Source organism: Furipterus horrens, unplaced genomic scaffold (assembly GCF_987537825.1).
Source record: "Furipterus horrens unplaced genomic scaffold, mFurHor1.1.pri manual_scaffold_3, whole genome shotgun sequence".
In the NCBI taxonomy this organism is placed as follows: Eukaryota; Metazoa; Chordata; class Mammalia; order Chiroptera; family Furipteridae; genus Furipterus; species Furipterus horrens.
In genome coordinates this window covers 142,150,780-142,163,807 of record NW_028327173.1, presented here as the reverse complement: position 1 = coordinate 142,163,807, position 13,028 = coordinate 142,150,780, and the positions used below count along the sequence as shown (strand labels likewise).

The 13,028-nt window shown below is 36.1% G+C and overlaps 1 protein-coding gene across 1 annotated transcript in view; it reads left to right on the top strand.

The window, feature by feature from the left end:
- Positions 1-13,028, top strand: part of AQR (aquarius intron-binding spliceosomal factor) — an 88,290-nt gene that overhangs the window by 71,459 nt on the left and 3,803 nt on the right. Inside the window, exons 28-32 of the mRNA XM_090270383.1 lie at positions 2,146-2,217; positions 3,299-3,486; positions 4,101-4,272; positions 6,179-6,349; positions 9,714-9,799. Of these exons, the coding sequence (XP_090126509.1) occupies positions 2,146-2,217; positions 3,299-3,486; positions 4,101-4,272; positions 6,179-6,349; positions 9,714-9,799 (689 nt within the window). The remainder of the gene's footprint in view (positions 1-2,145; positions 2,218-3,298; positions 3,487-4,100; positions 4,273-6,178; positions 6,350-9,713; positions 9,800-13,028) is intronic.

Below are 13,028 nucleotides of genomic sequence, written 5' to 3'. Positions count from 1 at the left end.
ACTTGAATTTTTATATCCTGTCCAATGGAAATCCAGCTCAGCTGCCAATGTTGGACAAATATAGATGCAAGCAAATTTTGATTGAATGAGTAGCACAAAAATTATAGGATATATAAACAGTTCAAAAGAGGAGAGTTAATTAAGCATTAAGAATAAATATTATCCCCTACCTTTCCCCAGAAAACAAAATAAGAGGAGAAAACCTTAAAAACAGAAAACAAAGGAATTCTAATATGTACTTAAGAGATTCTCAAAGAAGGAATCTTACCAATAAAACAAGGAGTAAGATACACTAAGTAGCCATCAGAATTAGAAGTAGAGGGGAAAGGTAAAACATGTTGAGAATTAGGCAGATAAAGGAGAAGTAATCATCAAAGAAAGAATGAAATTTCCTTATGTTAGAGGAAGACTTGATTTTTTTAAATTATTTTACAAATGTGCAGTGCCTAACATTACTATAAACTGGGCTAATGAGAGGATACAGGTAACAAACAAGTAAATACACAGAATCACAAATTGTGAAGTGCTATGAGACAAAGGAAAAGAATATTCTGAAGCCTGTTTTAGATGGGGAGGTCAAAGAAGGCTTAGAGACAGTGGGGTTTAGCCTGATCTTTTAAGAATGAGAAAGAGCCAAGCAACAGAAAGTAAAGAGAAAATAGCATGTGCAGAGGGCCAGAGGGAAAAATGGTTTTGCTATTTCTGAGAAAATGAAATAGGTCAACGTGAATGACATGTAAGGTAGAGAAAGGCAAGGGGCCAAGTTGGCTATAGACAGGCCCTAAGTACATCTGTTGCAGGCCACGTTAAGGGAATTTTTTTCCTAAAACAATTGTAAGCCAGTGAAGGGTTTGACACCAGGGAAGTGATTAGATGGCTGCTCTATCAGTGATTTAGGAGGTAAAGGCAGGAAGGGGAGGGACTGGGGAAAACCTGGCTTGCAGTAGTCAGAGTAGTGGCTTAAACTTGAGTGATAGTGGTGGTGGAAATGGAGAAAAATGAATAGATTCAAGAGGGAGATTTTGAAGGTAAAAGTTACATATTTTGGTGATAAATTAATGCCAGGGGCTGAAACAAAAGGAGATTGAGTGCTGGGTAGGATTCATAAGGGGGAAAAAAATTACCCTAAAATACCAATGGTGGAGATGTACAGATCAGTAGTTACAAAATAGTCACAGGGATAGAAAAGTACAGTATAGGGAATATAGTCACTCGTTGGCAGCCGTCCGTCTCAAGAGACGATGGTGTAGCTTCTTCAGAGTCTATCTGCACCGCCGAGAATGGCTGTGCAGTCCGACTCGGGAGTGACATGGTATCTGTCTCCTCCCGTGTTGAATCGACATCTTGAGATGACGCTGAAGCTACAGAGCCTGGGCAGGGTAATATGGAGGGTCTGCTGTTGCCCATGCAGCAGACCCCCCCTCTCTTCGCAGCTGAAGGGTCCAAGGGAAAGACGGAGTCGATACAGCTTGGGTTCAGGTGCGCCGCAGGAGTTGCCGGTGTTGACTACAACGTCAAACCGCCTTAGGGACTCCGGCTCCGGATTTTCTGTCGGGGTTTACTCCCTTAGCCTTTCCCCTGAGGAGGTATGCCGCAAGGCAGCGGAGGTTTTTTGGAGTCAGAGTTTTCCTTCTCTGGAATATAGTCACTAATATTATAATAACTGTATGGTGGGTACTGGAAATAATCGGGGGAACACATAATGATTTGTTAACCACTATGCTGCAAACCTGAAACTAATACATAATAACATTGGATATAAATTGTAATTTTTAAATCTTTATAAAGAAAAATAGAAAAAGAAGTACCAATTGAAAATGACTTCTATATAATCATAAATTGATTCTTGCTTATGTAGAACTTAAAGAACTGAATTGATATTGCAGTCTAAGAAATGATGTACAAGATTTCTTCAATGTAGAGTTCCATATTATGGGGGCTTCCCTTAGGTTAAAGACTTAAATTGGAGAAGCAGGGACATAGTGATAAATAAGATTGCAAACTCTGTGTGAATACTTTCTTATTATTTTTATTGGAAATTATTTAGGATTTGTTTGTTTTTGCATGGTGGTTGTGGTTATGATAGTAGTTGTTTGGCTTTCAAGCTGTCTTTCTGACAAGCTTTCCTTTTTCTCCTTTTCTCAGTATGACAACATTTTAATGGAGGAGGCTGCTCAGATTCTGGAGATAGAAACTTTCATACCTCTTCTTCTACAGGTAAGATATTGAGATCTGAGACAAAGAAAGGGGAATTTCAGAATTGCCAGGGGCAGCATGAGAAAGCTAGATAATTTGGGGGGTGCTAATTGCCATGAGTATGCACTTTCCCTAGCATCATTATGTTTGATATTCTATTTTAATTCTGTAAATATCCTTTAATCTATTCACTGATTATTTAGTAGTTTGTATTGTTTCCGGGAGTACTATTTAAAAATCCATAGTTTATCTTTTAAGTTTTGAAAAGACTAAGTAATTTTAATTAAGAAAGTTGCATTTTTATGCAGTTTGGGAAGAAGATAAGCTATTTTTTTTCATCTCTTTTGTTAGAGTTGTTTCTAGAATTATTTTTGATGCTTACTGGGTACATTGCTTTTTCTTATTTTATGCCTGAATTTTTTTGAGCTAAAGATGATGTTTAAGTGTGTTTCTTATTGTACAGTAGTCTTTATTATGGAAGCATTAAAAACAAAATGTGGAGTTCCCAATTTAAGAATAAAGACTGCTCTCGCTTGTAGATACATTGGGTTCCAAAAGTAGTTTTACAAGCCAAGTTATTTGGGACTTAAAATATATTTTATCAGGATATGTCTTAAAGAATAAGGAGACACATAGAGTTGGACATTGATATAGTGGCGTAAGAAATTTAAAAAGGTATAATTTTTACTGCTGTCAGAACTGGCTCTCGGCATAATTGTAATACAAGGTGTTTCCTTTAACATCTTTTTACTTCCCTGTGCATGCATCTGTTTATTTCTCTGCACTCTTTGCCTGATTCTGACCTAAGCCTCCCAGACCTCTTGGGATTACCCTGCCTATTAAAATAGGGTGATTCCATGCTGGCCACCTCAATCTCCTTTCCTCCCATGCTGTTGGCCAAGAGCAATAGAATGCATACTTGGTTCACAAGTCACTCTATAGATTTGCCAGGTTCCTCTCTGTGGCGCTGGTGAATATGAAGAATTAGGGAGCTAATGAAGCTATTTTGTGCCTAGCAAGAATCTTGTGCAATAAATTGGAGGACTAGCAGGGTAGTATATCAATTAGGATATTTTGCCAGTTCCTTACTTGTCATTTCTAGAATCCCCAGGATGGTTTCAGCCGACTAAAGCGATGGATTATGATTGGGGATCATCACCAGTTACCTCCAGTCATTAAGAACATGGCCTTTCAAAAGTATTCAAACATGGAGCAATCTCTCTTCACTCGTTTTGTCCGGATTGGAGTTCCTACTGTGGACCTCGATGCCCAGGGGAGAGCCAGAGCAAGGTAAAGGGGCCGAGAGGCAGGAGGGGATTACTCCAATCTATGGACATCAGTTCCATAAGCCAAGTATTTGATAACGTCTTCTGTATAAACTCTTAGCACTCCCCTCTGCCCAGGAACTGGCCATCAGATACCAGAAAGCACCTTTATTGCTTTTGACATGGGGTGTGAATTAACCAAGTTATTTTTTCCACTGTCCCTTTTTTTATGTGCCCAGAAGATATACAGTTAATAACATTTTGAAATATAAAGCAAACAATGAACAAGAGAACACCCAATTCTTGCTTCATAAAGTGTACAGGGCCTATCTCATAGTTACCTCAAAATTTCCCTCAATTTACATATGTTTCCCTGCTTTTTAGATTTCATTGAAGATAGCTTTTACCTGAGAGAACACAGTGGAGCTGTCATTTCTGTAATATCACCTACCTTCTGATTTGGTTAATTGAAGTAGGGAGGCAAAGGTTGAAAAAGCATTACTTCTAGGAAGATAAGCACAAAATGGGTACCATGAAAATTGAGAGGAAGAGCACAGTTCCTTAGAAATGCTCTTACGTATGTTAAAAGGGACTTTACCTTGCTAATAGTCTCTGTTTGGGGTATTTGTCTTTGGAAAGCTTGTGCAACCTCTACAACTGGCGATACAAGAAACTAGGCAACTTACCCCATGTGCAGCTCTTGCCGGAGTTTAGTACAGCAAATGCTGGCTTGCTGTATGACTTCCAGCTCATCAATGTTGAAGACTTTCAGGGAGTAGGAGAGTCTGAACCTAATCCTTACTTTTATCAGGTAAGAAACATGAAACTTCTAAGTTTATTTTGCAGTTGCTGGGCCGAATTGCTACCTAAATCAGTTATACCATTTGGCTAGTCAGTGAATAAAGAATGTTAGATTCCCTCCACACACACAGCACAAAAAAATTAATTTCAGATGGATTAAAGATACACAAAAGAAACTATAAGCAAACTTTCTAGAAAGAAGAAAATATTAATGAATATGTAATGTTGGTGTGAGAAAGATCTTATTAAGCTTATTACCAAAAGCAAAAATTATAAAGAAAAACACTGGTTTGAGAAACATTTATTTTCAACGTTTAACAAACAGTGGGTTGAAGTCTGAATGTATATAGAACTCTTATAAATTGCTTTTTAGAAAAATCAGTACCCCAACAGAAAAATGCGATAAGGAAAAGAATATGCAATTCATACGCACAGAAAAATATAGATTTATAGCAAGTACAAATCACTGGCACATATTTTCACCTCTATTGGGATAGATTTGAGGAAATTTTATACTCATGCAAAACTAGTAAGAAAGTAATTTGGTAGACAGCGTCTCAGTATGTATTAAAAGCATGTATGTATGTTTTTCTAAGAATTCATCCTTTAAAAAATTAGATGAATTTTTCAACTAATTTCACTAAAATGAGAAACAACCTGAATGTCTTATCAGTGGGGCTGATTACATTTATTACCTATGCCATATAGTGAAATAGTGAATTGTCACTAGAATTATGACATTATAGCTTGGTTTACTGACAAGAAAAATGTTTATGCTATGTTAAATGGAAAAAATCAAGTTATCAGTGTATCTGTAGTGTCCCATTTTATTTTTTAAAAGCAATAGAAAACGCATATAGAAAATATATGCTGATAATATATACAAAAAGATCTGGCAGCATATACACCAAAAGAATTATTTTACCTAGATTAGAGTTGATGCTTAGATAAATGTACTTTCCTATTGACAAGAAAATCGATAAGATTTACAGTCATATGACTTATTTTCCCTCCTATCATCCAAAGGACTAGGAAATTTAAGAAATAACTCAGGCTGTGTGTCACCAATATATAAATGATTTTTCTGAAGGTCTTCCTCTAACTTTCCTGTTTCCTTGACATGAAATCCAGCTTCTTGTCTTTCTTTTTTGATTGTCATTGTTATGCCTGTATTCTCATTTTACTTTCTTCCTTCATCTATTACTTGCAGTTTAGTCTCTACTAAACTGGACTAAATGACTGCATGTGCTTCCTGGGTTTCAGGTTCAGTTAAGCCTTGGTTTTAAACTCCTTCACACCAAACTTGAACCAGTCTCTCACATCGCAGTAAGCCAGGCTGACCAATTTGGGGCCACATCCTCTTCCCACCTAAAGTGGTCTGGTAGAGGTGGCAGCCACCATGAGAGAAGAAACACAAAACACAAAGAATACTATGAAGTAGAAAGAAGAAGGAAAAGCATTGTGTAAAAATTGAGAGTTGACTACAGTACTGCTAGATATATATGCTATTAGACTGAATTTTATATTGCCTTCTAAGGCAGTTACCTTACCCATTTATGTTAGTTTCTTTCCATAACTACAGTTCAGTACACTGTAGCAAAATACCCTTGGTCTGTGTTGTGATTGTTGTAGTCCTAGAAATATTAAGTCTAGCTTGGTAATTTTTATGGTATTACATATATTACAAATATATTGCAAATGTCAAACAGTAATAATTACATTATTCTATGTTTATTATCAATGTTAATCTACGATAAGGTTATTAATTGGTTTTATGTAAGATGTTCACTTGTCCAGATTATTAACTCTTCACCTCTTGAAGTGTGATTAATGAACAAATTGTGCTAGTGAACCATTTTTTTCTATAAGATCGAAACACAAGGAACTAAATGCACAATCTGATGTTTGCATTACAGAATCTCGGAGAGGCAGAATATGTAGTGGCACTCTTTATGTACATGTGTTTACTTGGTTACCCTGCTGACAAGATTAGTATTCTGACAACTTATAATGGGCAAAAACATCTTATTCGTGACATTATCAATAGACGATGTGGGAGCAATCCACTGATCGGAAGACCAAATAAGGTAATTTTATGAATGTAATACATATGTTCTCTTATGATTTTGGTAAGATGGAAAGATTTATATTTATTATGGGTTATTTATATCGTTCCACTTTGTCTTTACTATCTCCTTGTAAGACGTGAGAAAATGCAGTAATAGGAACTATAAATAATTCTCTGGCAATCCTGTCTGACATTGTTATTAATTTGCTTTGAATTTCTGTCTCAGCTACCATACTGACAGTTTTTATTGACAGTAATCAAGAACAAATGTTTCTAAAATCTTTTGTTGGCAAAATGATGGATAATAATATTACATTTTTTAGGTACTGTTAGAGCAGAAATAGGAATTGTATCACTTTTAATTTTGTTTGTAAAGGTATAATTTGTACTGCCTCTTACTGCTTGTGTATGTATAGGGGAGTGTTTTTTCCTTGAAAATAAAGGAAAATTATAAAGTGCATCCAGACCTAGGATTTTTTAACATTTTTTATGTGATATGAGGGAGTAATATCAAATGAAAATGAATATGCTTGATTTTATCAATAAAAGGTTGAAAATTTGGACGAATAATGAAACATATATTAATAGTGATGAAATTCGGACTTTGGCTATGAATATGGCTCTATATGGAAATAATCCAAAAGTAAGAGGAAAATGGGAGGAAGAGAAGACAAATTCCATTTTTAGTGAGATGGCACAATATGATAACTAAAATCATGAAGGGAATGTGGGAAGAAGAGACGTTAGTGGACTACTTTTTAAAGGCCAGCAAAAGTGCACTTCCTGAAGGTGAGTGGCATACTCTGAAGTATAAGCCACATCCCTGCTATTCAACAATGGATGCAGATTGGGGTGAGCAGAAGCCTTCTTAGTCCCAGATTGGTTCAAAAAAACCTACAGGTGAGCTACATTTGCAATAGCTTTATTTTCAATTTAAAAACAGACTGTCTCTGCAGTAGCAGAAGAGACCCTTCTGTTGTGAAGATTCTAGCTTTTAAAAAACAGTTCTGCTCACCCAAGCCTAATCTCTTATATCAGTAATAAAATAGTGTGGAAAAGGAAACTAACACAAGCTCAATTTATATAGGAAAAAAAATAACAGGTAAAGAGCTTCAGAACATATTCATTGACTAGATACATGTTCCAGAAAACATGACCTGGAACATGAAAATTTTGAATACACATTTGGCTTTGAATTTTAAAGTAGTTAATGAAATAGCCGTATCTGTGAGCTACAAAGTAGAGAAGTTGAAGAACTCAGGAAGAGAAAGAATGTGAACTAGAAGAAAAGAAAACAAAATTATAGAAATGAAGACAAAATCAAAAGGACTGCAGTGAGGAATAGACACTATAAAACACTCCATAAAGGATATAGAGAGTGAAAATGAGAAGCTGGTAACTTTGAAATGTAGAAAGTTTAGAAATAGAAGGACCTCAATATCTGAGTTCTTTATAAGTTACAGAAAAACTTAAATAATAAAGAAAGTTTCTCTCTCCCCCTAGCTGCTGTGGCTCAGTGGATTGAGTGTCAGCCTGCGAGCCAAGTGTTGCTGGTTTGATTCCCAGTCAGGGCACATTACTAGATTGCATGTCAGGTCCCCAGTTGGGGGCTCAAGAGAGAGGCAACCACACAGTGATGTTTCTCTCCCTCTCTTTCTCCTTTCCCCTCTCTCTGAAAATAAAATAAACAAACAAATAAATAAATTAAAAAAAAAAAAGTTTCTCTCTCCCATAACAAGATGAAAATAGCATGGCTCAGGATGGGGTTACAGGGACTCTGTGATGTCATCAAAGACCAAGGTTCATGTCATCCTCCTGCCCTGCTGTTCTCGGTGTGTGAGCCCAGTTCTCAGATGAGCTCTCCAAGGGTCAGGATAGCAACAGAATTTCCTAGTGTAACATCCACACATAAGAGCAAAGGACTTGGATCTAGAATATAAGGACTTCTATCAATATAAAAGTCATTGTTAAATGACAACAACCCAGTATGAAGTTGGCAAATGTATTGAACAGACATGTCACACAAGAAAACATTGAATGGCCAATAAGCACGTGAAACAGTGCTTACCATCATTTGTTGTCAGGGAAATGCAAATTGAAACTACAATGAGGTACCACTATATATCCAGGAGAATGACTAAAATTATAAAGATTGACTATACTAAATGTTGACAAGCATGTGGGGCACCTGGAAGTCTGGAACTGGACCATGCCTGGTGAATGTATGAAGTGATATAGCAACTTTGGAAAACAGTTTGACAGTTAGAAAGTTATATACACACTTTCCATACAGCTCAGCAATTTCACTTTTATCTTTTATCCCAGCAGCAGTGAGAAAACATGACACAAAAATATTTATACAACATTGTTCATTCCAGTTATATTCAAAATAGCCCCAAACTAGAGACACCCCAAATGTCATGAACAAGTGAATGGATAAGCAAATTGTACATGCATTCAGTGGACTGCTAATCAGCGGTGAAAAAAATATGAACTTTTAATGTACACAACACATGGATGAATCTCAAAATCAAATTGCTGAATGAAAAGGAAAGTTAGACAAAAAAGAGTATATAATTTATTATTCCATTTTTATGGAATTCTAGAATTGGGGGGAAATTCTATAGTGACAAAGTAAATCAGTGGTTGTTGAGTTGGAGGGAATGCAGATTTGATGATGGTGGTTATAGTGAATGTGTATTATCAGAACTTATCAAGCTGTACACTTAAAGTGAGTGCATTTTATTGTATGTAAATTACACCCCTGTGAATCTGATTTTAAAATAAGTGTTCACCTCTTAAAGGTAGGACCGTGATGGTAGTCTGTACAGGATAAGCATTTGAGCTTTTTGTTGAATTAGTGAAAAAGTGATAAATGCCTAAGTGCCAATATTAGACTGAAACCTCCCCGAATCTTCTTATTTGTACGTATATTTTCAAACTGAAGATTATTTGTTTATTATTTGACAGGAATGCTATAGATGAGAACTAGAAATATGTTAAATAACTGAGTAAACTAAGTTATACAGTTGGGCATCAAACTGGGAGGCCGGTAACAAGCTAAACACAGTACCTGTTTCATGGAGTTGAGTGGTCTAGTAGGGGAAGACTATTAATTACACATATAGTTATTCAGCTGTCAGCATAGGTGAAGATGTATGCCATAGTGTGAATAACATAGGGACATGGCCCAGTCTGGCCATGGCGGTTAATTCGGTTAGTGTTCACTAACTTGTTCTTTGAATTCCAAGTATATGGTCATGTTTGTTTAAGGATTGATTATTTTAAAAGTAAGATTTTTATTTCTAGCACACTATTTAAATGATCTCTTTAGAGTGTTATTATTGAAAATATACCATATTTACCATTTTTTTCTTCCTTAGGTGACAACTGTTGACAGATTCCAAGGTCAACAGAATGATTATATTCTTCTTTCTCTAGTACGAACCAGGGCAGTAGGCCATCTGAGGTACGTAAGGAAAAACTCATGATATTACTGAACTTTACTATCTGCTTCAATTTTAAACTTCTGTGGCTAAGTAGATTTACTTTCTTTAAATTTAAAGTATAACTGATTGTTATGGCAGCTTTTGATACTGTATGTTGGAATATAACAATATCAGATTCTCTGTATAGTTAACCATTGCATTGCTTCTGAGTTTTTTGAATCTTAACTGTTTTAGTAGTTTAAAGCTCTTTAGTCTTCAAAAACATTCAGAAATAGCACTGTATCATAAAATCTTAATATATATTCTATATCTGTTGGAAACTTACTATCAGAAATTAAAGGAAGTAAAGTGGTTCAAAAGTCTCTTTGGGATGGTTTTTTCATTGCACAGGATTTCTGACGTTCCTCCACAGTCTCTCAGCTTCATTGTTAGAGGATAAAGGAACCATTTTTTTCTCCCAGGATTAAGAATTGTCGAAACAAACAGTAATCTGTTTTTGTCCTTTATTGTGATGTATTGATGTGCTAGAGATTTATAGCAATAATATCTTATTATTATTACAAGCAGCCGTTTAGTTTTATATAAACCTTCATCTCATATGACTTAATAGCAAAACTATATGGAGAGTTCATTTTATTATTTTATTTGGTGGATATAAAAAGAAAATTCTCCAAGCTCCCATAATATTATCATTAAGTCGAGATTTGTTTGGAGCTTAGCTCAGTGATGAGGTTCCATTAGACTGATAACTTTTATGTTAGAGCAAGCAAAGATAGGATGTTTCAAGAAATTGTTTTAAGACGATAGCATTCTACAATACACCTTATTTTTTGCTAATTTATTTAAGTGTCAAACATGTATTTGGAGACTGACCTTTCTAAAAAGCAGTTCTTTTCCCACAGTGAGATTTATAGCTAGCTGATTTTGGAATGGGGCATTATTAGGATTTACATAATTTAAATCTCTCAAAAACTCATGGTATGAGTAAATGGATACTGCTTTCCTATCCTCCTCACCTTTATTCTTACTCTGTAGTGCTTTGTCTTTTCCAGAGTCCCATGAATTTAGTTCTGTGCTATTCTTGGCCTGAATTTCCTGGAAACTTAAAAAAAAGAAACAATGGTAAAATGCCTATTATAAATGAAGTGTTAAAAAGAAACTGATTTCATATTGTCTTACATATCAAGATTTTCTAAGCAAAAATACCATTATCCATGTAATCAATCTTCTTTGTATTTGCCAGAATTTGCTCTTGAATATCCAGATTTTCATCGCGGGGAGCTGGTGATGGTTCAGGTGTTGTTAAAGTATATAGGGGGTGTGTCAATTTAACAATTATTTATGCTTCCAATTACCCAAATTCCTTAGGTATCTAAGCTAGAATTTTATCAGACTTTTCATAGACTATTTGCTTTACAGAGATAATCTTTTGTATCTTTCCTTTTCTGATATTTTGTTTCTTAAGTTTCAAGAGACCAGGAAAACCTACTTTCTTTCATATTTCTCTTAAATGATAGCTTTATTGGGATATAATTCATACCCTATACAATTCAAATATTTTAAGTGTGTCAGTGGTTTTTAGTATATGCATCGAGTTATGCAGCTATCTTCACAGTCACTTTTAGAACATTTCCGTCAACCCAACAAGAAGCCTTGTGGTTACCAGCAGCCACTCCCATCTCCTCGCCTCAAGTCCCTGGCAGCCACTCTTATCCTTCTTGTCTTTGTGGATTTGCCTATTCCAGGCCCTTCATCTAAACGGAATTGCTTGGCATAATAATAAGCTCAGGGTTTCATTCATGTTGCACCAAGTATGAATACTTCATTCATTTTTATTGCTAAATATTCCATTGTGTGGATATATCACATTTTCTTTAACATTTATCAGTTGTTGGATGTTTGGGTTTGTTTTGTGTTTTGTTTTGTTTTGACTTTGTGGCAATTATGAATAATGCTGCTATGAATGTTCATTTATAAGTTTTTGTGTGAACATGTTTTTCTTTCTCTTGGGTCTAGTTACCTATGTTATTGGTAACTCTTAGTTTTCCGGTGCCTGTCATATTTCTTTTGCCCACATCTTTTTCATCCAGGGTAAACTCAGGGAACTGTATAGGAGCCAGGCTCTACAGCTTTAGTTCCAGAGACCTGTCTTAGGACACTGCGGAGCTGTGTAGAAGCCAGAGTAGTAAGACATTTCTGCTCCGTTCCCCAACATTCATTGTTATGGCCCCACCTGATTTGGAAAGCCCAGGTACCGACAGAAATGGTTGGGACTTGCTCCTTGCAAAGCAGTGATACTGTAACTTCTGTGTTGTCTCCTCATAAGGGGTTCTGTGAGAATGCTGGCTCGCCGATCAGTGCTGTCTCAATCCAGCTGTGTTCTAGGGACGAAAGAAGAGTGTAATTCTCATTGCCCTGAGCTCAAGATACAGTTCTAGGGAACCCTGTCCACTCATTTGTTTTTGGCCTGGTAGTTTGTCATGTTCATAGTGTTTGGTCATTCATTTAACAAATACTTTCAAATCAGTCTTATTTGGTAGTGTGCTGGGTTCTTGATATATAGAAGTAATTCTAATATTCATATCTCTATCCTCATGAAGCTTACAGTCCAGGTGGGGAGACATCAAGCGTATCCTTAGAAGATACCTACGTTTGGGTCTGCAGAAAACCTTGGTCTAACTCTCCTCATGTGTGATGAGGATCAGTTCAGTATCACTGCAAGAACACTGTGTGATCTGCGGAGAGGTGTAGAGCCTTCTGGATATGAAAAGGGAGAACTGAACATTGTAACACAGGGATTACCATGAAAACAGTAGTTTATGTCTGCTTCTATCACTACCACCTTTCTTTCCCTGGCAACATTGTTTTACCTATACTTTCCTTTATAGTGTTTGTGTGAAAACTCAAAATACTAAGTATTTCTAGCATTGTGCATCTAGTTACCAGTGTTGGAACCACCTACCTGTAGTGTGACCCCTTGAGGGTCTAAGGAAATGTGGAGAAAATAAAAAACATTTGTGTTTGTAGTAACCTGGGAGATAGTAGTCCTTCGTGACTCCAGTGTGTCACTAATGTAGAAACTCCTCAGAATGCTCTACTGCAAGGGGATATGTTTTCTTCTACCTAAATGAGCATCTGGTAGTTTTGTGTATGGGGGGAGGGGGAGGTATCCCTGGTTATTACATGATCTCTGTGACGTTTGATCTCTGTAACACTCTAATACTGTCATTCATGAAAGTCTTTTTTATA